Below are 25,494 nucleotides of genomic sequence, written 5' to 3' on the forward strand. Positions count from 1 at the left end.
AACTGAAAATAAATATGAGATTTTGTGACTATAAACTAAAAGTGCCTTTACCTACTTGTGCACGAAACTAGAATAAAATACAAAAATGCATAGTATTTGAGCTTTGTTATTTTGATTCAGCGCAGGGTTGAAAGACTTTTGACATATTTTTGAGAGGAACTTTCACCAACAAGAACAAAGTATAGAAAAAAGTTATTTTGAAACTGCCCCCGTTGAGCAGTGCTTTCAAATAGGAACTTCATATTTACCATGTTTCCCCTGTGCCTGAACGCAGCATGACGCACAGCCAGCGTTCCTTCGGTCTAGAGCGCCCCGGCCTGTCGGCAGAGCGGCTCAACTGGAAGAGCACAGATAATACACAAAATACAGTGGTTTGTTATTGCTACACAAGTTTTATCTCTCATGCAAACTAATTACAAAGCAGCTCGACCCAAAAAAGGGACCATGCGCTCCCAGCACCTCACCGGAAATTAACCCACAATCACTGTAGTTAGTCTGCGGGATTGCGAGATGTTGTCTCCCCCTGCCGGTTAGACAGTCAACAGGTGACTGATGCACTGATGCAAGTGTACGGTGGATGAGGGAATGAAGGAATGATGTATGCAATGACTTTACCGTACAAAGACTCATGTAAGTCTCTAGTGGTGGTGGCCTAAGATATAAACGAGTCCAAATGGATTTACTGAGCTCGATTTTCTCTCCACTACTATATCTTTAATATCAATGCATTGAAAAATACAATCTCAATGGATCACAGGAAGGATGTGTTTTATCTTAGCAACACTGACTTGTCTTTTTAATAAATCCTTCAACTTTGTGAGATTCACAGATCCGGCTAAACTTTTCACACATCATTTGTGATATTGATGGAGCTGCTGGGTTTGATTTGCATGAGTTTTCTGTCATCCTAACTCATATTTGATTCAGTTCCAGAGGATCAGTAATGTTCCATCATACCTTTACTGCGACATTCATTTAGGCTAATACAGTAATCAGCATGCTTATGCATGTGTGTTGAAATAGGGTTCTTATTCTAAATGTAAACCTAATCCAACATCTACACCCACTGTCATATGGTCAGTTCTTTTATATGCAGCCCCGTTCTGGCAGTACATATTTATTGTTAAACCAATCCATTGCTGTATTCTTTCAATCAGGATATATTTGTTTCAAGTCTGTCGGGTTCTGGCAGAGATAAAAATAGGAAACTGGGAAAATGGTTCCTCCTCTGAATTTGCATGCACATAAATTATCTTTGCCAGTTTTCCTTTAGATCTTATTGCGTTCTATTCTACACTGCAGTGAACTATACTAACATGTTTGTTTCAGTATTTTTTGTATACTACTTTCAGTTTTTGGTTCATGTTTAATGTGACATGTGGGTGATCCACTAAGCTGGATTCTTTTCATGTGCAAATGCACATGGCCAGTAAATCTAATTCTGATCTGCTTCTGAGGGCATAAAAAAATAGTAATAATAACAATAATAGGGATGACAATCTCTTTATTGCATAAAAATGTGCATTAACAACTCAAGTTTTCTCTTCTTTTATCTTAACAGATCAATATCAAAATTTCAGCAACTATATAATAGTAATTTATCTCATGAATTGAATGGTGCATCTTCCGATTACAACAAAAGTACTGCTGTAGCAATATGTACTCTAAAGCTACAATGGTACATATTGATAAAGACATTAAAATATATCAGGGAAAAAAACAAACAAACAAAACACACACCGACTCTGAAATTCATCAGCCAAGCCCACTGGTTATGTTACCATTTACAGGAGTGGCTTCATTAGAAGCTTTAAAGTCCACAATGCCAACACAGTTACCTTCACTAGGATGATTTAACATAGACGGAAAACAGGTTTGGTAGTAAGGTAACAGCACAAAAAAAAAAAAGAAAAAAAGATTAAAATTATTGTAGCACAGAGTACAGCTGTTATAATGTATGATTAATGCAAAAAAAAACAAAAAATCAATAGCATGGAGCATATGAGTGTGTGATCTCTATGAGTAACAGTGAAGGCTTGGAGTTGGTAGCTTCGCTCAGTATGTCAGTGTGCTCTTAAGGATGGCAAAGGTTAAAGGTCAGTGGGTCAGAGCTCCTGAGTCACTTGGACCGCTGTCTCTGACCTGCTTTAACCTCATCCACCAGATGACGGCCCTCTCCTGCCTGGTCTCCAGGAGCAGGACCCTCCGCCCTCGCCTGTCAGGGGGTTGTAGCCTGCAACACACACACACAAACACACAGCAAACCTCAGATTAGCAGGCAGCTGCTGCTTCCCACCAGAAAAATTTAAAGCTTTTTTACTGCTTCCTGGAAATGAATTTAAGTCCAACTTAACCCTTTGAACCCCATACCAGTGGTTTTGAAAGTTTGGCCCATTTACTACAATTTGCCTACATTTTACATTGCAACAAACCATTTTGCTAATCACACGGGGGTAATGAAGATGCCTCAGGGTCACCACACAGCGGCACTCCAGTCCCATATTTAACCTACATAGTGGTACAGTGGCAGCGCTGCGGCAGAAAATAGTTCCACCACTTTAAAGGCCAGGGAACTGAAAAGAGCATGCTGCTGGTGAAGATCTTATTGTTGCAACAGAGAAGGAGTTAGCAGACTAAACCTGGTGGATGTCTTACTCTCACATGGAGCAGAAAATACCGTTATATGGGTAAGAATCTGAACATACTGTAGGTGTGATTCAATCAGCTGTGATACCATGTTACATCATCGAGACAGAAAAGGAGATGGAAAAAGGTTTTATTCCATGAAGGTATCATTACAATAAACTGCTGCTTAGTGGTTTGTCTTATGACCAAAGCCCTTGATCTACATACCAGTGCTGCGTAGCGACTTCTTCTCTGTCTTTGGTTTCAGCACGGTGGAGGAGCTCGCCTCTTCAGCGCTCTGCAGCATCACAATGACATTCTTCAGACCAAAGTAGCATTGGTAAAGGACAGCGTTACATTCTGGTACTAAAAATGCTGAGCACAGCTCTTACCTGAGACAGCTTTGCGTTTCCATGGTAACTCTTTCCTTCTTGCATACTGTCCCACATTTCAATTTTCTGTCTCCTTTTCTCCTCCTCTTGCTGCTCGGGACATAAAACAAACAATATTTTCAGCTCAGATCTGACCTCAGGATAAGATACTCATCTTGCCATTTAGAGCCCGTAGTCACCTTTTTCTGTTTCTCTCTGAATATCGCTGTCTGGGCATCATGCTCCTCTTGCATCCTCCTCCTAGCTGCTTCCAGGGCCTCTTGTCTTCTTGCCACTGACAATGGATCTTAACACAAAAAACATGACATGGTCAACAGAGATACATCACCACTGCAGTTTTAGAGGCAGGCAAATGATTTTCAAGATCCTTACCCCAACCTTGACCTGAGAAAACTCATGCCTAAACTTAACCATCTCATAACAATTTTAGAGCACTGGAGCACTAGAGCTGTTAGTCAGAAACTGTTGGTCTAGTACAGTGGTTCCCAACCCTAACCCTGGGTTGGGGACCACTGGTCTAGAATTGTGCGGGTTCTCCGTGCCTGCAGCTGGATGATATTGGGGTCAATATCAATTATCTGACAGTGGACAGTAATCTTCGTGCTTAGTAGGTAGATACACTATATTACCAAAAGTATTCGCTCACCCATTCAAATGATCAGAATCAGGTGTCCTAATCACTTGGCCTGGCCACAGGTGTATAAAATCAAGCACTCAGGCATGCAGACTGTGAAACAAGACATTTGTGAAAGAATGGGCCGCTCTCAGGAGCTCAGTGAATTCCAGCATGGAACTGTCATAGGATGCCACCTGTGCAACAAATCCAGTCGTGAAATTTCCTCGCTCCTAAATATTCCACAGTCAACTGTCAGCTCTATTATAACAAAATGGAAGCGTTTGGGAACAACAGCAACTCAGCCACGAAGTGGTAGGCCACGTAAAGTGACGGAGAGGGGTCAGCGGATGCTGAAGCGCATAGTGCAAAGAGGTCGCCGACTTTCTGCACAGTCAATTGCTACAGAGCTACAAACTTCATGTGACCTTCAGATTAGCCCAAGTACAGTACGCAGAGAGCTTCATGGAATGGGTTTCCTTGGCCGAGCAGCTGCAGCCAAGCCACACATCACCAAGTGCAATGCAAAGCGTCGGATGCAATGGTGTAAAGCACGCCGCCACTGGCCTCTAGAGCAGTGGAGACGCGTTCTCTGGAGTGATGAATCACGCTTTTCCATCTGGCAATCTGATGGATGAGTCTGGGTTTGGAGGTTGCCAGGAGAACGGTACATTTCAGACTGCATTGTGCCGACTGTGAAATTTGGTGGAGGAGGAATTATGGTGTGGGGTTGTTTTTCAGGAGCTGGGCTTGGCCCCTTAGTTCCAGTGAAAGGAACTTTGAATGCTTCAGGATACCAAAACATTTTGGACAATTCCATGCTCCCAACCTTGTGGGAACAGTTTGGAGCGGGCCCCTTCCTCTTCCAACATGACTGTGCACCAGTGCACAAAGCAAGGTCCATAAAGACATGGATGACAGAGTCTGGTGTGGATGAACTTGACTGGCCTGCACAGAGTCCTGACCTGAACCCGATAGAACACCTTTGGGATGAATTAGAGCGGAGACTGAGAGCCAGGCCTTCTCGACCAACATCAGTGTGTGACCTCACCAATGCGCTTTTGGAAGAATGGTCAAAAATTCCTATAAACACTCTCCTCAACCTTGTTGACAGTCTTCCCAGAAGAGTTGAAGCTGTAATAGCTGCAAAAGGTGGACCGACATCATATTGAACTCTGTGGGTTAGGAATGGGATGGCACTTCAGTTCATAGTATGAGTAAAGGCAGGTGAGCGAATACTTTTGGTAATATAGTGTAGATAGATAGATAGATAGATAGATAGATAGATACTTTATTCATCCCGAAGGAAATTGACAGTTTTCAACAGTATCCACAGAGTACAAGATTAAGTAAATCAAAAATAAAGAATAAGTAAATCAAAAATAAAGAATAAAAGATGACCCTCGAGATCTAAGATCTAAGTACCCAATGTGCAAAAAAAAAAAAAATGTGCAAAAAACCAATAAAAACCAGTGTGCATCAATGTATACAATGTGCATAGATGAGGGACAACTCATATAGCTCTTGACTGAATTCCTACTTTTATAACTGATGAAAGCAAGCAGAAACGGCTACAAGTGTTGCAAGTCACTGTGCTATGGAGAGATGGACAAGTTGAGTAAGGTCCCTCACCTTGCTGTGTCTGAGGGGGCGGGGTGCTGCTGGCCTGGCTGGCCCTCCTCTTGCTCAGCTGCTGGATCAGCAGGTAGACCAGCACGGTCACGATCAGCAGGCACCATCCATACTGGGCCAAAACGTCTCCCACTGCAGGCAACAGGAGCACAGCTTCACATCAGCAAATATCAGTCGTGTTCTCAGGGTGTGACAGAGACGCCACGCCAAACTCCACTAAAACAAATCAAACAATTGAGTGTTGTTTTGCTCTCTGGCAAAGATACACACCCGGTGGAACCTGACTGAATAGGAACCGGACTCGTTAGAGTCCTCGTACATTGGGCAAAAAGATTATTCACAAAGCAGTTGGTTTTTTCACCAAATTATTCACTTTTAGCGTTGGCTCACACTGCTTGCTGTCAACCACCATCATGACTTGCTCATGCTAGCCGGGGTTGACTGTGGGACCACCATGCGAACCAATACTGAAAATTAACAATTGTTTAATAAAAGGTAGCTATTGGTCATGTTGTCTGAGCAACTGGGAGGTTTAAGGTTTTCACCATAGAAGAGACAACTGCGTCGACATCATGGTAAACAAGGCTAGTTACACTGAACTGAAACTAGCCAGCCGACTAGCGTTACCTTGTCATTACAAACAGTGCTAACTAGCATGCTAGTCTGTTCCCACTGTTTACCAGCCACCGGGCACCTCAACCCAAGAACAGCACACCACACCGGTAAAAAAAAACAAAAAACCCTCGTCATACTGGTGACTAGCTCAAGTCAGTTAGCATCTAAATAACGTTACCAGTTTGGCTGAGGAAAGTCAGATCCTGGTTCTCGGGCGCCTTCTGTATTTGTGGCACGTCATCATCATTGACATCCTCGATCTCCACATCGTCCATTTCTCAACAAAATAACAGCGGTTACCTCAGCTGGACACAAGTCACTTTGAGTCTTGTAAGTGTCTGGCGAACGTTTTTGCTTTTATTTGTCGTGAAGGGTCCTTCACGTTTCAACCATCTTTGCTAATGTGAGCTAAAATGCTAAACTACGGCACTAAGATGACGTGTTCGCGTTGTGTTGCGTTCAGGTCCTGTGGGAGGTCGCGAGAGAAACTTGCGGAAACCTCAGTTGCTCATGATTACTTTTTCATCATTTTGACACACGCACACACATATACACATGGTGGTACATTTCATAAACGCTTCACAGCGAACTTAACATGGTTTTGTCAGCCTCAAACCAAAAATCCAGCAAAAAGTTGTTTTCGATTTTAAGATATGGCCAGAGAACCACTGAAAATCCAGTCCACCATCAAGCTCAGTTTCAAGGGTGTATTGAATCTTAAATCTGAGGTGAATGGTGACACCATTTTATGTATCAACTGAAAGTAGAAGTGCACGCTATTTTATTCCAGTCCTTACCATGACAGGTGATAAACATTTCAGTTAAACACTTACTGCCGCCATTTACTACAAAATGTAGGACTTGAACGCAGCATGATTTGTACGTGACAAGGCAAGCAATTTAAGTTGACTGTAGGGCCTTGTGATAATCAAGCCGTCTGAAAACAACTACCTTAATTTACTTCATCGATAGCTTAAGATCTTACTAACATTATAATAGTCCTCCCACACAATTTAACTTGTGCAAAATATTGTATTACGTGCTACGAAATCCTGGAGAACTAACGCTGCCTAAAATTATTTTCCCGACATGACCGCAAGAGGCCACAAAAGTAATCATTTCTGTACAAAGTAGCTGACTACTCGTTTAATAAATATGTGCTAAAGGCACCTGGTCATTTGAGTTTACCCTTCTGAAATATTGCCAACCTTAGCTTAATGTATTAATGAGTGGTAAAGCGTGCCAAAATAGTCCACAGTATCTTGGAGAGAAACGTAAAAGAAAGTTGATGTGGAGCTTGTCTGAGCATCAAAGTTAGAATTAGCCTAGTTTTTCCATGTTATGTTTATCAGATTGTACTGTCATCTGGCTTATCATAACTTGACATACAGTTCACCGGCTTAAATTTTAAATCATTTCAACCTCTGAGAATGTGATGCATTTATTATTTATGGTCTGATATTCAAATATCAAACAAAAATCACATAGCAAAGGGTTACATAATAGAAAAGTTGTGAATATCAGACAGGGCTGGGCAATATATATCAATATCAATATCGTGATGTAAGACTAGATATATGGAATTTTGAGTATTACGGTACTGTGATATGGTATTTTGTCTTTTCCTGGTTTTAGAGGCTGCAGTAGATTGAAGGGATGCAGTTTTCTCAACACATTAGATTGTTGTACCTGATCTATTATTTACTTCTACCATCGTGGTCATCATATCCACATTACTAATAACTGTTTATCAAAAATCTCTGGGGAAATAACTTAGGAAACCAACAATAATCATCCCAACAGTACTGACAGAGGTATTAGGACAAGAATACTGAGATACTTCTTTTGTCCTTATTGCCCAGCCCTAACCAGAGGGTGTCCGTTTTACTTGGCAGCCAGAAAACATTGCCTCAGTGATTTAAAAAAAAAAAAAAAAAAAAAAAAAAAAAAAAATCTATACATGTGTGCATTACAATCTAGTAAATTTACAAATTATACAGGTGAACTGGTTCAACTGTGAATGTCCACTGACCAGTGAATACAAAAAACAAAACTGGTCCAGCACACACCGTTTTAAAAAAACAACACAAACCAGATTTAATGTATCCCGAATAAAACAAAACAACTACAAAACAAATAGAAATGGAGTCAGGGTATTCAAGAGCCGTTCACTGGTGGATCTTCATCCATATCCTCATCATCCTCTTCTTGATCTTCTTCCCCTTCCTCATCCATCTCCTCCTCTCCTGCACCTTCATCCATATGTTGCTGCATCTGCACAGCCTCGTTCTCCTCCTCTTCCTCTTCCTCCTCCTCTTCCTCCTCCACCATCCCAGCTGGACCTGCAGAGCACCAAGCAAAAGTAAAGGACATGCAGAATGAGGTCCTGTTGGGTGAATACACTAACTGGTATGCCAGGTCTGCTCAGTGTAAAGGGGACTGGACAGCACTAACACATTCCCTGGTTAACAACTTTCAACTAAAAGAAAGAAAAGAAAAGAAAAAAACACCCGCTAAAATTTAATTTCACATCAAATCTGAGCCCAAATTAACTGCGTTGACAGAAGTGAGTGTGTCCAACATGACTTAAGATAATCAAGACTTGCCCAACAGCCAATACTTGTTCAGTGTTTTTGGTCCATTATGTGCTTTGAAGAGAGATCACATTTGTTGTGGACACCATCAGCTCCCAAAGGAAGCACAGCACTTACAACTGAGTCAAACTTGCATAGAAGTGACAGTTCAACACATCACTGAAAACATATGAGTGTACTGTGGCTTGAGTGCTGAGTGCTGCTATGAGTGCATGAAGAGTGAACCAGTAACCCTAACACAGAGAGAACTGTAAATAGTGATTAAAACTTCAAAACAATGTAACAGTAGCCAGTGCTGTTGAGAGTTCTACTGTGAGGTGTGCTTTAAATTTATATTTTTAGGACTTTACAGCTATATTTTGTCCATTTTAAAACATTTGCTAATCCAATGCAGTAAGTTACATTACTTTGATGAAGTAATTAAAAGTCAAATTACTCATTACGTTTTTTTAACAGGGTAACTAGTAATCTGCAACCTGTTGCATTTCAAAAGTAACCTTCCCAACACTGACAGTGGCTGCAGTGAAAGAGCAATGAAGGCGGCTGAGGGGAAATGAGATTCAGAAGTCATTTAATATGTTATGAAGGGGTCATAAATTCTAACAAACCCAGCCACTCGAGCCTCCAAACTATTAATTTAGAAGAGTCGGCCACCAGATGTTAGTGCAGAGATGGAAATGAAGGCAGTGAAGCAGGAAAGGAAATGGTAGATGTTTTGCCACATAGCAACACAACCAGTTATGTGATGTTTCAGACCAATCAGATGGGAGCTGGTGTGTAAAGAATCTATTTGTGCACAGTCTGAAGTTGTTGCAGTGCCTGTTCTGCCCCACACATCTGACAAGATAGCATGGCCTTTAAAGACCCCATGAAATGGACTCTTACTTTCTAGATTTGATGTATTTCATGTTGAAACAGGATGTTTGGGCGGGGTGCAGGGAAGAATTGCTCACAAGTGCAAACCAATAGGATTTCAGTTTGAGAGAGAAACAATTTTATTTGAGGGGATAGTTGGCTGAGAGAAGAAGTTTAAAGGTTTGAAATGTTAATTTACAGCCACTGTTGCAGGATGATGTCTGTTTTACAGGAAGTAGATGTGAGGTCATTTCATGGGGAACTTTAAACATTTTTGGTAATCAAAGCGTAACACAACAGTCTATGTCAGGCACTTGGCTGGCACTGACCTTGTCGGAGATCTCGTCCAGGGATCTGACCAGCCTGGAGCATGCCCTTCAACCTCTCCACCTCTGCCAGGGACGACGCACTCGCAATGGCATTCTGAAGAACAAACACCAGCACACTGATCACAGTCTGACCTGCCTACTCATGTGACGGAAATTCACCATATTCTACACGATACATCTAGCAGGTCCATTTCAAGAACTGAGTTTACCAACAAACAACATCATCAACATCAAACAACATCCATTCAATGATTAGTCTGCAAATTAATGATGCAAATAAGTGGACAGGCTGAACTGACACTGCAAAAGTAAATGAAAATTAAACAGAAGGTTTTTGTGCTTGTTTGAAGCACCATTTTTTGTCAGTGAATAATGTGATAAACAGTAATGGAAATATCTGTCAAACAATACAGACCAAATTTTAATTTCACTGTACCACTAGCAAAACACCAGGTGGAAGACAACTGATCTTAAAGCTTCAATCATTAATTTTTTTTATAACAAAGCTATGCAATACCCAATGTTTTGACCTTTCTTCTGAAGGATATGTAAAAAAGAAATGGTCAAAATGTCAAGCACTGATTTTTACATATAAATTGCTGTATACTTTGTGTGTGCTTCCTCTGTTGCGAAACTAATTGCCCCATTGGGGACAAATAAAGACATTGATTGATTGATTGATCATTTTCCCTACCATTTATCCAGCCATTAGTTTCCATTCATTGCACTACGATATGAAAATTAACTTTCAGAGACTTCAAACTTTCTTCACACCAGTATTCCATCATTGTAATAAAGTCCTCCACATTAGTTTTCCTACAAGCAGAAGCACTGTTGTGTTTTCAGGACTTGAAATTAGTTGTGGTAAAACGGTCTCTGTGTCAAAAAATAGCCCTTGGGGAAACATTTGCTTTACAAAGCCAATTATCAGTTCTGTGGTTTATGAATGTGGAAAACTTTGTTAGCCACATAAGCAGAACATAACAAGGTGGCAGTTTCAACCAAAAATTCTGATCTGAAAACTGAGGGTTGCAAAATGGTTTGTTTCGATGTAAAATGGGGGGAAATTGTAGGTAATGGCCCAAGCATTCAAAATCACTGGTATGGTCCTTTATCAAAGAGCTTAAAAACACTTTTAGTATTTAAGAAACCGCAGCTGTCAATGAACCTTGATAGCTTCCACGTCTGCCTGTGACGGGCCCGTCCTCTTCTTCTCAGGCTGCACAGCCACACCAGGAGTGAACCTGAAAGCAGAGTGCTTCAGTTAGACAACATGGACAAACATGGGCTTCTCCGACCTCTCAACCAGTGCAGTGTATCTCAGGTGTAGTATCTTTTCTTGAGTCAAATAAACTGATACAGCAGGCAACGTCCAAAGACAGCAGCCCTGAGCACCACTGTTGCGAAATGCTTACAGTGTGTTAGACCAATTCAGGATAGTTGTGTTTTTTCCACATAATGTTGATGATGGTGCCAATGTTTACACTGTGCATTTTTCAACCAAATCCGCCAGTAAGGATCCAGTGATTCTGAGGAGCTGCTGTCCAACACGGACTTTCATCTTACGTTTTTGTTCGCTTGGCAATATCCTTTGCAAGCTGAGCACCCCGTTTGCCCTTGAACATTTTCTCCGCCTCCTGGCGCTCCTATGGCGATATCACACAGTTAAAGTAAAAACCTTCAATAGTTACACAGTGAGCCTTCATTCAAAGGGCATGGCCAGGCAGAAAAATTCACAAACACATGCACACCACACGCACACCACACACACTCCATCAGGACTCCTTGTCATTCTATAGGTTGTATTAACTCTCAGCTTCAACAATATAACTAATTCTAAGATGTTAAGAAGAATAAAGTATCTGTGTTGCACAGTCCACTAAAGCTTTGCCAATATTCTGCTCCATCACACTTACCTTCAGCTTCACCTTCTGGAAGTCAAGCACACGGATCTGAGGGATTTTGTTGATGACATAGAGCCTGTAATGTTTCTTGTTCGTTACCGGATTCCTTAACAGACTGGAAATTAATAAAATCATTACAATGGTGTACAGTCAATATCAGACCATGCTCAGTAGTGTCCAACAGCACTGACTATCTCTATGTAGAGGCAATAGCTCATACCTGAGAAGGGTTAATGTCTTCACTGAGGACAGTGGATCCAAATCACCCTAAACATGGACAAAACATAATGCATGGATACATGGGTTTATGTAAACACTGCAATTCAACCAAATAAATATTAGTATGTCCTTCATTCATCGTCTTACATAAAAATGAAGTAAATAAATATCAACAAGCCCTCATGTAGCTGAAATGGACTCACCAGCTCCTGGATGTTGTTGCTTGTGAGAATCAGTTCTGTGAGGCTTGGCAGTGACTGTTCAAGATTTTCACCAATGCGACTGTGCAGAGACAAGTAGAGATAATACACATGAAGCATCACTATGAATCTTAGGAACATGTCCGACCGCCTGAAGGCGTTCAATGTAGAGACAGGGATACTGCTTAGCAGGCAACCACATGCCCCACTGCTTACACCGATTAAACAAGAAAAAACATGGAAATGTAGGCTGGTAAGACATGGATCTAATGTCAACAGAACTAGTGATAACACTTACCTCACCCTGAAATGTTCCTACCAAACTCCTTTGTAAAATCTGACAATTTAGGGTTGCCCTGTTTATTAGCAAACATATATATCTTTCCTGAAATATCTGGGCCTTCTGGAATATTCACATACAGATTTTTGTTGATTGTGGAAACAAGACGAAAACAGGTACTAAAGATTTTATTGAAGCAAGTGCTGCTCGGTGGGCTACGTGCAAGTTTTGCCAAATTTGCCAGTTGAACCTTGGTAAAACACAGATCTTATTTGAGCATGGTTCATTCAATTGGCAGATGTTTAATACAGTTTGGAAAGAGGGCCTCTCCATAAAAGAGAAAACAAAAGCAAGGTAGCAAATATCTAACTTACCAAATCCTGTTATTGTTCATAAGCAATGTTTTGAGCCTTTTGAGCATCGGGAAGCCGTCCAGTTTTCTGATCTCATTGTCCGAGAAGTCTATAGTGTCAAACTGGTCGAGAGTGGCTCCAAGATTTTCAAGCACTGGGATTTTATAACCTGTAAAAACAAAATGTTAATGCTGTAGAGTTAATGCCTAGACCTGTCCTGTCTCAGCTTTCTCTCTGCAGGCCTCTTCGGCAAGTCGACCTAACCTAGCCCTAATGCAGAGGCGGACTTTACCATCAGGAAAAGGCTGGAAATTGCTTGGGCCTTAAATTGCCTGGTCCTTGAGAAAAGATTTTTTTCCCCTCGATTTGGAAATTTGCCATTTCTAAAATTCACAGATTTATATGAGCTTGGCTCCTCTGCTATGGAGGGTCAAGGCAGATGTGTTACTTGTTTATTTACATCTGAGGTACACTCACATAAAATAATCAACAACAATAGAAACAATGGAAAAGACATGGTATGGTGTTTATTGTGTCCTCTTCCTTGTGATGAAACAGGGATTTTATGGTAAAACAAGGTTTCCAAATGTACTTGGTTTGGGTTAGTTTAGGGTTACAGTTGGTTCGTTTTCACACCAGGTCGTAGTAGATATTGGAATTTACAACTCAGTCAAAACAGGCTGCAAATTTCAGGGTAAGGAGTCCCTGCTACATGTGGCCCATAGACTGCCGGGCTTTACCGCTGTACTTCACAGCTCAATGCCTAGACCTGGGGAGGAGAACTCACCACCAGCCCAGGTCGCACTACAGAAACAAGAAGCGAAAAGGAGTGGGGGTGTGGAGGCCCTCCGTGTCTGGGTTTGCTAAAATCACGACGTCCGCCCCTGCACGACTGAGAATGAACTCCACGCAGACGACTTAGTAACTTAGTTTAATGCCGCCGTGAAAACTGAACCAACACAACACGCCAGCTTCTCCATTCATTCTCACAACGGAGCTAAGCTGGAGCCAGATATTTAGGCGCAATCGTCAACCACTGTTTTCTAGCTTCGCCTAAATGTATGCGATGTAACCAGAATGCACATTCAATGTGTAAAGGCCTTGGTCAATGTTTAACATTACCACTGGACTCCTAAAACTAGATTTTTGCAGAGTTTAACTTCTCTTCACAACAGCGGCCTGCACCAGGGTAAGGCTAACTGGCTAGCTAGCTAACGTTTTTCCCGAGGAAGTTAACTGACCTCGTAAGTCCAGCTCTCGGTCCCTCACAGGGTTTGTGTATTGAGCAGCCTGCTCAATCAGCTCAGCCGACAGTTTCACCATTTCGAGGTCAAAACAAATGAAAAACTGAGAAAACTGCTGTCTTTACAAATGAAATCCGTCCATCAAACTCCAGACACGCTGCTGCCGCGCGGAAGTCAGACTGCTATTTGTGTCTGTGGTGCTTATAAAAGGCTTCGGCTTTGTGTGCGCCCCCTAGTGTGTGGAGGAGGGTGAGCACTGATGAGGATCTGTGCAGCTGCATTTAATGTTGCTGGGACACAACATTGTGTGGCGCAGTCTCTAATTAATTAATTGATGATTATGGTTTAATAAAATATAGGTTAATTTTTACTTCACCTTATTTAATCTTACAGAGCGCAAATCCACCAGTCCCTAATCAAGATATCCTTTGGGAAACAAGGAAGCTCTAAATAATAAGCTTGAATTTATTAATTTAAGGTCTAATTAATTTAGTTTAGCAGTTTGAGATGTTATCTGACACGTTGATGTGGAAAATCTCTCATAAACTAGGTAGTGCTGTACCCATTAGTACTTTAAGTACAAGGAAAATTATATGTTAGAAATTCTGCTAAAAGGGTAAAAGTAGCTCATCTAAAATGTACTCAATAAAAGTTAGAGTTTGGACAGATGGTTCAAACTAGATTCTTCAAACTGAAGAAACAGAAAACACCTCAAGTGCAGTTGTGTACCTTAGCATCAAAAGGTGTTTCGGCCTCTTAATCACAAGACACAAATTTCTAAGGCAGGCCCTACAAATGTCTAAGGCAGGCCCTACAAGGCAGGCCCTATTTCTAAGGCAGGCCCTACACCCGGGTCTGACACTGGATGGTCAGACCCGGGTGTACGTCCCAAACAGCTTTTGTCCTTTCTTGGACAAAAGGCATCCTTGGAACTGCACTTGATGTTTTAGAGGGCAAGGCACTGGTAGCAGTTCTCTTTATTTCAACTGTTGCTGCCAGGCATTTGAATGCTTGGTCATGTCTCCACGTACATCTGCCCTGGAAGAAACTTACCTAGCTTTCAGAAAAGTCAAAGAAAAAAATCCCATCCCTTCCTCCACTTAAGAAAAATGCTGTAGATGCCTTTTCAGTTTTGAGGGTTTCACACTGTAGCTGCACTGCAGCTCCAGTTTCCAAGAACACATTCTGCAGCTTCCACACCATCAGGTCCTACAAAGCTGCAATCCCTTTTCATCATGCATCTAGTGCAGTGCCTTTTTGGTTTTGGAGTGTGATCCTTATTGATTCATGGCTGTTCTCAGTAGGAAGGCTGCCTTCTCCAGTCACTGTCATGTTCACAGGGCATCTTGTTAGTGATATGTTCAACTGCTCTCCTTTGCATAATTTAAGCATTTCCATTCTTTGTTAGTGAAAAAAAGCATTGATGCAGCTTTTCCTCCATGCTGGGAGAAAGCTTTTTCTAAAGCCTGAAAAATGAAGCACAATATGTTTAAGTGTCATTATGTAGTGTTGTAAATAAAGTGTGGAATGATGTGCTTTGTTTGTTTGATCTGGATACGGACATGTATAATGTGATGTCACTCTCACATTTGTATTGCTTTGTTAGTGTCTTGTAAGTTCATATTGGGCTGGGCATCTTGAAGATGTAAGATACCATGATAACATATAACATATGATTCATATAGAACAGCAGAACATATTTTCACCCTTAGCACACCATTTGATAAATATAGAAACCAAGATAAAGAGCAAATTTGTTGATTTTCAAAAAACGTTTGACTCAGTCTGGCATAAAAGATGATTTTGCAAACTAGCAAAAAGTGGTATGCGGGGACTTTCTGAAGTTATTAAGCAAATATCCAAATATATAAATTGGCTGTCAAAAATAATTTAAATTGGTAAGGATATTAGAACAATCACCAACAACAGGTCATGCAGCATCTCTGTTTGGTCTATCATTCTATACACTTATGGAGTAGTAGAATGAACAGTTTAGGTAAAAAAAAAAAAAAAAGACACAATTTTATTCAATTTTATTGTTCTATCTAAATTTCATTCCTTCACATGGCCTACTAGGATGTGTGCATGAAACTATAGGTAAATATGGATATGGAAATAAGTATGTGGGTGCCAGCAGGGTTATGTGCCACACTTAGTGTCATATATGAACATATCACATATTTCAGTCTAAAAGTCATCTTGTAGTTTTTGCTATTAATACAGAGGTCATGCAAAATGACCAGAAATTGAAATTTGAAAATACTTCTAAAAAACAATCATGAAGTGTTCCCTCTAAGTTGTTAGTTTGGTGAGCTACACTTAATTATATATTTGCACTACTTTATCCCACAAATTTTGTCAATAAATTAGTGAAGAGAAGAGAGGAGAAGAGAAGAGAAGAGATATCATGGAAGAGAAGAGAAAAGAAGAGGGGAGAAGACGAGAAGAGAAGAGGAGGAGAGATGTGAGACATGTGGGTGTTGCAGCAGCCTTAATAAAAAGATATAAAAAGGTCCTTGCTGAGTGCAAACAGTGATCTGTATAATATGGTAAGTAAAAACTAAAGAAAAAGAAAAAATTACACTGATTAAGAATAATAGTCCCAGTCATCCTAAACTGTGCAAAGTCACAGTATGAAACACAATGCTTACATTATCAGTGATCAGCACAGATAAGACCTGACTAATGCATAAAAGAGAAAATCCTTCAAGTGCTCTGCAGGCTCAGTGGGTTCATGGCTGTCAGAATACTGAATATGACCATCTGGTTTGATAAGCACTGCTTATCTTTCCTCTTGAAATCTGAAGAGCTATCCTTAACACTGCGTGATTTTCTCACAGGATGTGCTGTGCTCAAGTTAACAGTCCAACCCTAATATTATTGCAGAGCCCTGGCCTGTGCCTTCAGCCAGGCCTGTGGAGCTGCTCCGGCTCCAGGCTCCGCTGCTGCCAGTGGGCCATGGCTCCACAGCACAGATAACCTTTTGTAGCCATACAGAGACAGAGCACAGGCCAGGCTCAGCTAACGCCTCAGCAGCACAAATGCTCTTTAGTATTCTGCCTCGATCCCAATATGCTTCCCATAGTCTCTGCATCTTTAAATGTGAATCTGCTCGGAGGGTTCATCCAGGGATTTGGAACCTGAACTGCTTTCAAACATGAGCCTGAAATGAAAAAAAAAAGTCTGATTGCAAGACAACAAATCCACAGCAGGGATGGACGGCAGATTCAAGTTCGGGATTCAGAGAATCAGAGCAAGAATTGTCGCATTTTTAACCTTTTGAAAGCTCAGGAGCCCATGGGCAGGCTTTTACTTTGAAAGGTTTTATTTCATCTTCCCAGCCAAATTCACTTGATTTCTTCTCATGGTTCATTTTTGGGGGGCCTTTTTTTTTCATAAGTTTTTCATAATTTAATTTTAAAGATTCAGTATAATAACAATAATTATATTATACTATATTATATTTTTATAATTTTTTTGGGTAAAAAAAACTTTTTTGTAACTTTTTGATAATTTTATGGTAATTTAATTTAAAAAATACATTATAATTACAATATTAAAAATAGTTTTCTGTAGTTCTTTTTTTTTTTTTTTTTTTTTACAATTTTTTTGCTAATTTTATTGGGTATTTTTGTATAATTTTCAAATGATTTTGTTTTCTTTGGCTTCTTTTCTTTTCTTTTTTATCTTTCTCTTTTTTCGCTGATTTTTGATGATCAAGTGCTACACGTCGCACTTTAAAGTCTGACAAAAGCAACTGCATTTAAAAAAAATATAAATAAATAAATAACTTTTTTTTGGTTGTTGTTGTTTTCCCATTTTTACTTCCAAGATAAATGTGTGTGCACCAATGTTTCTTGGCTGAGTCGCTGAGCTGAGGGAAGTGCACTGGGAGCAGCGACACAGAGTCAGACACCTCTCTGATGGACACAGATTACTGACTTTAATAAGATCGCTACTGGATCCTTGAGACTTCCCTAATCAGATAGTGCTCATCTGTGTGAGGAACGGGTCACCATGGAGAGACTCACACATCTCCACTACCCAGCCGCCGCTGCCACACAGCTCCAGCAACAACAGGCTTTTAAGTAAATGAGTCAATATGTGACTGTTTGGGATGTAGGGAAAGGTGCGAAAGCTTCACAAGAGAAAAGTCAAATATTCGCCAACGAAAACCACATCAAACAGGCTCCATCAGTGATGTGACGAGTCAGTTCAAGTGTGCCTGCAGAGGGCAACAGGGTGTCTCACAAGGTTTCGTCCACAGTACAATCAAGTTTGAACATTCTGAGGCCATTTTAGAGATGGGAATAAAAGAGTGGGTGAACAATGACCTACAGCCAATTATCACCAATCCAATGTTTTATCAGCACATGTAAATAAAAATGTTTAAAAAAAAAAATTAGCAAAATGCCTTTGTATTTTGGGTTGTAAGGGGTGAAAGAGTTGTGCTAAACCCATGTAACTTGTGTATAAGTAAAATTCTATGAGAATTAATTAGCATTCATCATCTCCATATCACAACACAGTGGTGTGCCCTCTTTGAAATAACATACTCTACCTATAACTGAATGTTTTCTTTTATTTATGTTCATTTATTTTAACTGAATAATGGCACATTTTGCTCTATTTATTTTAACTATATAACTACATTTTTTTCTTTTTATTTCAACTGTACCATTTTTATTGCCTATGCTATATTTGTAAATCAATTTGTAAATGTTGTTTTGAAAAGTGAGCCATATGTTATTATTATTATTATTATTATTAGTTGTAGTAGTAGTAGTAGTAGTAGTAGTAGTAGCCTAGTAGTAATAGTAGTAGTGGTAGTAGTAGTAGTTTCAGCCCACTTAATCATGTGTTCACTTGATAAAACTTTCAGATTCATAGTAAAAGGCAAGGCGCTGCTTTATTTGAAATGTCTAATAAGATGGAAATTGAAAATCATTCATTGTGACTCTTCTGCAGCACACCAGGGTTTATTTTTGATTACTCTCGTAGCCAAAGGGGGGCACTAGTGTAGGGGAGTCCAGAGGGGACTCATACCCAATTTCTCACTCAATTAGTTTATTCCTTGGACAGTCCAATTATTATTTGTGAACATCAGCCACTCTTTCCACAAAGCAAAAATGAAGACTGTATAGCCTGTGATGTTATCATGTGCTGGCTGGAGCTGATGTTGGAAAGGTGACTGTAAAGGAACCTGGGGCAATGTTTTGGAGATAAGAGAATATTTTCTCATTCAGAGCTGATAAAGACTACGACATAATGAAGCTCCAAAGATGAAAACAAACATTATGGTGAGCCACACATATCTGAGCCAGCGCTTCATTAAGTCTTAGACCTCTTTTATTTCTGGCTTAGTTGTTATGATTTTTTTTTTTTTTTTTTTTAATGAACCAGTATCCTCACTTACCTTACTTGGAGCTGATAACATATACAGGAGGGTCAAATCCCTGTAGGATTACAGCAAAACAAACACTGTCTTTCAATGGAGAGGAAAAGTCTTCTCTGTCACAATCACAGAGTCTTGATTGTGTCCGGTGAAGACCACCAGCAGCACACAGCTGCTAGGGAAAGCATGCAAACACCCAAAACTCACCAAGATACGCTCAACTTCACTTCCTGGCTCCTACAAACATGTCATAAGATTTAAAAACCAACCATCACATGATTTTAACCATTAGGGCATTCACCGCATAACAATTGTGTTGTTTCTAATGGGATTTTTTTTTTTTTTTTTTTTTTTTGAGGCCAATATTAATTCCAATACTTGGTATGTATGTAAGGGACCAAGCAGGCAGGCACAAGGATTCCCAAGTTAATTTAGAAAAAATGGCATTTAGTCAGCCAAAATACAAAAACAAAAATCCATAATTATTTCAACAATACAAAAAACAAAGCTTCTTAACAAAAGTTCTGGGCCCTAAAATGAGGTCAACTACACAGAACTCAACTCAACAGAACTGAGACTTGACCTGAACTGAACTGAACAAAACAGAAACTGACCTGACAACAGACACACAGGGGGACTTCAATACCGGCTGATCAGAGCATGAAACACAAAGGGGGGTAGACAAAGACAAACTAACTAAAAAAATTAAACAAATGTTCAGGTTTTAGCAGAAAATAACAGAAAATAATAAGTATACAGTACTATACAGTAAAGACCAACCTCCCAATCACTCCAGTCAGGGGGGATTTAAGGCAGGTGCACACACCTGGACCACACACCATGAACTACAGGTAACTCAAAGACAACAGAATAACTAAACACAACAAATGCTTTAACATACTGACATTTACAAAGTAACTAAAATGTGTGCGCTACCAAAATAGGAACAATGTAATGTCAAATATTAATAAAGCTGTGTGTGATATGAATAAAAAATACTATCTGTCCCGTCATTTGTCTGTTTACTGTATGTATGTGCATGGTGACTGCAAAAATATGCATAAGCTAAATCAAAGAGAAGTGAAGGGGTCAAAAGGTGTGTGCAACAGACGGTGTGGTGTAGGGATACTTACGCCTTGTGTGGCAGCAGGGAGGCCATAACAATGTACAAAAAATATTTTGATTGGAATTTTATTCCTGCCAGCGTGGAGGTCAAAAAGTTTGAATATTGACCTACAATATATCAGCATATCAGTAGCTTTGATCCAAAAACTCTATTGACATGCAGGGAGCCATTTCAGTCAGAGCCTAGTGAGCAGACCACACAGCCTGAATGTGAACTTGACCATTCTTTCCCATTAAAATCTCCCAACCCCACCCATTGATTACTAAGCCTATGGCTATGGACATGGGTTGTGCAACAATGGGGATTTTCAATGGCACCGTGCAGTGCTTTCCAAGACGACTGTGTGACGTTACCCATAAACTGTTAAAGCCAAACAGCTCGGTTTGTTAGCTTGCAGTTGCTAACTGGGGGAGCTGAGAGGTTAGAGAAGCACATTCTTCCTAATATTACACCGATTCAAATGTTCACAATTGTTTTCATCATTTTTGCTGTCAGGTCACAGCCACACCCCAACTTATCTGCACAGAGCTCAAGCAAGTCTGAGGCTCTCTTTTAACGATCTCGGTACTCGGTCTGCAGAGGATGGTGCAGGTGCATTCAGGGCATGTCCAAGTCCTCTGTTGCTATTTTAACAGTGGAAAAATCAGTGGTCGCACCAGGCGCACAGGTCAAAAGGGTTGTACTTAGTCTTTTAATTAAACATAGGGTGTATTTTGGGTGTAATATGAAACAAACCAATCAGAGTGCCGTCTTCCATTTCCTTTTTAGTGGATGGTTATTATAATGGTACCAGCAGGACTCCATCGACGCTCCCTGAGGTGAAGCAGGTGTCCCTGTGTGTGGCACAAGCAGAGTGGATGCGTGCTGGCGCCCCCTATGTAGGCCACCATTACTGTCTTGATAATGAGCATCAGGTAACAGAGAAAACTGTGGCGCTGACTTCAGAGCTGCTGTTTGTTGCTCAGTCACTTTCAACTGCCTCAAGACAGCAACGCAGCAACACTGCAGCTGAGCACAGCTCATTTTAAGAGCAACGCGCCCATGGGTGCTCAGATGGACACAAGTTTCCACGATGTTGGGAAAATGACAACTGCACCGGCTGTAAACTAGCAAAGACACTTGCGTGTTGCACTTTGAAATTTTAGTCCTAGAGACGTGTCACCATAGAAAATAAACGTAATTGGCATTTTATGCTATTGAGATGAGATGAGAAGGCATTCAGCCACTATACATATTGTCCTGAGAAACTGGAAATCTGATACTTTCCAAAAAAAGCCCATTAACACAAAGTTCAAGTTCAAGGTCAAGTGTATTCAAAGCCCAATATCACCGATGACACTTCTAAAGGGCTTTACATGGCCACATGTTAACACCAAACAGGACAACACTCCCTGACCTAATCCTCATTGTGGGCAAGAACACCTTCCTTGTTCTGGTCAGGACTCTGGCAGCAGCATTTTGGTCCAGCTGAAGGCTCCTAGCGCTAGAAGCAGGCAGACCAGAATACAGAACATTACAGTAATCAAGGCAAGATGGACAAATGCATGAACAATAGTCTCTGGAGTCAAAAATCACACCTAGGTTTTTAGCTGTAGAGTTTTGAGAGATGAAGCAGTTGGCGAAGTTTAGGGTAAGATCACTAAAAGGATGCTTTTGTGTAGGGGGATCAATGACCAGAATTTCAGCCTTGCAAGCATTAAGCATCAGGAAATCCGAGGACATCCAAGCTTTAATAGCACACAGACACGCCTCAAGGTTAGCCAATGCAGAGTGGTCATGCTGCTTGATGGAGATGAAGATCTGAGTATCATCAGCGTAATAGTGGAAGCAAATGTTACAGCCTCGGATAATGTTACCCAGACGGAGCATGTAGATAGAGAATAGGAGAGGGCCACAGGCCGACCCCTGAGGAACACCATAGATAAGCTCTCGATACTCAGAGGTCTCGTTGGTATAGTGGACACACTGCTGTCTCTCTTAGACATAAGATTTAAACCATGGCCACCAATACCAAGCAGATCCTCCAAGTGCCTCAACAATGTGGTGCGATCAACAATGTCAAATGCTGCACTCAGATCAAGTAGGATTAGTATAGAGATAGCACTAGCATCCATGGCTAAAATAAGATCATTTCTTACCGTAGTAAGTGCAGTTTCAGTAGAGTGACAACACCTGAAGTCTGATTGAAACGCTTCAAACAAATTAATGGAGGACATGTGGTCTAAAGGTTGAGCAGCTACAATTTTTTCAAATATTTTATAGAGAAATAAGAGATTTGATACTGGCCTATAATTAGTTCGAGGTTTGATTTTTCAAGTAGAGGCCTGATCAAAGCCATTTTGAATGTGCAGGGTAAACAACCTAATTTGATTGACAGATTTAGAAGATTAAGGATTTTTGGGCCGATAACTGAAAAGGCTCTATATAAAGTTTAGCTGGAAGGGGTCAAGTAGGCAAGAAGCTGGTTTAGAAGAGTGCACCATTTTTGAAAACATATCCAAAGGGATGGTATCAAATTGGATTTAGAGGGCGCACGTCATGGATAATCTCTGGATAATTTACAACACATTCGGGTGCCAGTTTATTTGATGGGTTACTTTGAATGTCACCACGGACTGAATAAACATCACAGAGACTATTTTTTGTGTAAAAAATTCAACAAAATCATTTGCTCTTAGCGAGCTAGACTGAAGGGAGTGATTCTGAGTTAGTTCTTTATCTATATTGAAAAGGAACCTTGGGTTATGTTTGTCAAGGTTAATGATCCTTGAGTAAGAAGCAGTTTTGGCTGTGTAGAGTGAATATTTATGATCTACTAGACTATCATGCCAGGCAAAACACCTCAACTTTAGTGCCGTTTGCATTCTAATCTCCAACATGTCTGCCTCAACTCCTTGTTAAACCAAGGAGTTGAGTTTGCACGCTTGTTTTTAATAGTCAGTGGTGCTACAATATCTATCACATTATGGAGGGTACAGTTTACACTGTCCACCAAGCCATTCAGAGACCCTTGTTGATCAGTGAGAGAGGTGGGGGCAGCAGGAGGCAGTAGGTGATGCATTAATGTGACGAGAGCTACTGATCGAGGTCAACACGACCAGCAGGGACGGGAGCGTTACCTGGAAAGTAATAAGAAAATGGTTGGAGAGGTCAGACGAGTAGGGAGAGGCAACTATCTGAGATACATCTATGCCGTGAGCTAAGATAAGATCTAAAGAGTTGCCATTGGAATGAGTGGGTTTGTGAACAAATTGGTGCAAGCTGAAAGTATCAATAATAGCTGTGAAGGAAAAGCCTCTTGGTCCCACAAACAGTCCAGGATCAGTAACGGCCCCCTTGGCCTTGGCAGATCTATTAAACAAATCAACCACAGCCATGTGTTAAAGCATGAGGTAACGGTTGAGGCTGCCCACACAAGTGAGACGCATGTCTGATCACGTTGGGAAATGTTTTCCATCTGTCATCACTTGTGAAGAAATTACACACAATCCACACAGCAACTCTATTTCTAAGAGTAACAATGTTTTTGGAGCACTCTTTTATGACAGTGCAGTCAATTTAGATACAAGACCCAACGTTCAAATCATGTTCTTGTTATTAGATGATATTGGAGAGTTAGCTATATAGTGAATGATCAAATAAAATAACGTGCAACACAGTATTTTCTCTGCAGTGATCACCGGAAAGTCATTTTCCCTTGCAGAAGTGTACGCTATTGAAGTATCTTCATCAACATAGGTCTAAAATGAATACAACAAAATATTATACAGTGTGACAGTTTCATCAAATCAAATGTCTTTTAGGAGCCTTTGAACAATTTCAGCTGTTTTCCTGTCTGAAATTGCAGAGGAAATCGCCACAAAAACATCACACAAGAAGACTGGAAGAGCTGCATCTTAAACAGCACTTTAGTGCAGCTTACATTCAAACACGGCACTACCAAAAATACAGAAATCTTTGGATGGTGCACGCTGGGAAGAATCTGTTAAGATTAAACTTACTGTCCTTTGCACTGTTAAACTGCTCCACAGTGAGCCTTATACTAAAGCTGACATAATACATCAGAGCTACTCAAGAGCTTCAAAAACTAGCAGCACAAACTACAAAGAATATGCACTTGTGTCACCGTGACACTGATATGTTTCAATATGACATCTCAAAGATCCGAAAAAGGAATGAAAAAAATGTCACATACGCTTCATTGCACAACATATGTGAGACTTTATAAACAATGTACATATTTATTTCAGTCCACAAATGGAAAAAAAAACATCAAAGGCATACTCTAAAATGTACAATAACAGCTTCTGAAATGATACAGTGTATATATTTTTTAAAGATTTCTCTATAAAAAAAAAAAACGTTTTAATTGACATTCATTTTGCTTTCAGAATAAAAACAGATCCAAATTTCAATAGTGACACTTCCTCCTAATCACATCATGACTACCAGCTCCATTCTTGACTAGATTTGAATGAAAACAGTGGTTCTTGTAGTGACTTTCATGTGTAGTTGTAAAAAGCACCTTTACAATGATTTTGAGTAGAAAATGAACTATTTGTACATGTTCTACATACTGCACATAGTTTATAAAAATGGCCACTTTAAAAATATATATTATGAACATCACACCCAGCTTCTGCGACCTGCAGAAATAAAACGGAAGAGTTTTGTTCCAAAGTGAGATGTCCACAATTTGGCACCTCCAACTCTTACAATGTGATTAACACCACACAACTCAAACAAATGATAGGAGCTATTTTAATTCCACTGTTGATAAAACGATTAACACTGGCACAGAATGCATTCTCCATGTACTGACTGATTAACATCAGGTAACGATGACTTTTTTTCTAAATGGACCGGAGGTACTTTGGAAATGAACTCTTCAGTTTTCTTCTTCTCTCCAACACAGACTTAAAGGAATAGAAATCTACATGGAAGTACACAGCGGCAGGAGTCTTCACCCATTCATCAGACACGTCCGGCAGCAGAACTGACGGAAGAGCTTCTTCTCGCAGAGCCGGTTAGACTTCACCATCTCGCAGAACACCTCATCCGCTGAAAAGAAAAGAAAAGAAAAAAAAAAGAAAAAAAAAACAGACCAGAAGAATAAGA

General features: G+C 40.3%; 3 protein-coding genes across 3 annotated transcripts in view; all 3 read right to left on the bottom strand.

Annotated features, from left to right (window-relative positions):
- Positions 1 to 1,487: 1,487 nt before the first annotated feature.
- selenos (selenoprotein S) lies at positions 1,488 to 6,152 on the bottom strand. Its single transcript, XM_030078724.1, has 6 exons — positions 6,056 to 6,152; positions 5,263 to 5,394; positions 3,197 to 3,303; positions 3,018 to 3,107; positions 2,854 to 2,923; positions 1,488 to 2,233 (listed from the first exon to the last, which is right to left on the bottom strand). Exons 1-6 carry the CDS (start codon positions 6,150 to 6,152, stop codon positions 2,154 to 2,156), a joined length of 576 nt encoding a protein of 191 aa, XP_029934584.1. The 3' UTR covers positions 1,488 to 2,153.
- A 1,150-nt stretch (positions 6,153 to 7,302) lies between these two features.
- On the bottom strand, positions 7,303 to 14,052 carry snrpa1 (small nuclear ribonucleoprotein polypeptide A'). The gene is made up of 9 exons (XM_030078715.1): positions 13,853 to 14,052; positions 12,633 to 12,780; positions 11,982 to 12,060; positions 11,780 to 11,826; positions 11,572 to 11,674; positions 11,222 to 11,301; positions 10,824 to 10,899; positions 9,656 to 9,749; positions 7,303 to 8,219 (listed from the first exon to the last, which is right to left on the bottom strand). The coding sequence occupies exons 1-9, from the start codon at positions 13,932 to 13,934 to the stop codon at positions 8,035 to 8,037; spliced, it is 894 nt and encodes a 297-aa protein (XP_029934575.1). The 5' UTR covers positions 13,935 to 14,052; the 3' UTR covers positions 7,303 to 8,034.
- A 10,692-nt stretch (positions 14,053 to 24,744) lies between these two features.
- pcsk6 (proprotein convertase subtilisin/kexin type 6) overlaps positions 24,745 to 25,494 on the bottom strand; it is an 82,345-nt gene continuing 81,595 nt past the window's right edge. The window contains exon 21 of the mRNA XM_030082075.1: positions 24,745 to 25,437. Coding sequence (XP_029937935.1) covers positions 25,340 to 25,437 — 98 coding nt within the window. The 3' untranslated portion in view covers positions 24,745 to 25,339. The remainder of the gene's footprint in view (positions 25,438 to 25,494) is intronic.

The sequence above is a fragment of the Myripristis murdjan genome, chromosome 3 (genome assembly GCF_902150065.1).
Source record: "Myripristis murdjan chromosome 3, fMyrMur1.1, whole genome shotgun sequence".
In the NCBI taxonomy this organism is placed as follows: domain Eukaryota; kingdom Metazoa; phylum Chordata; class Actinopteri; order Holocentriformes; family Holocentridae; genus Myripristis; species Myripristis murdjan.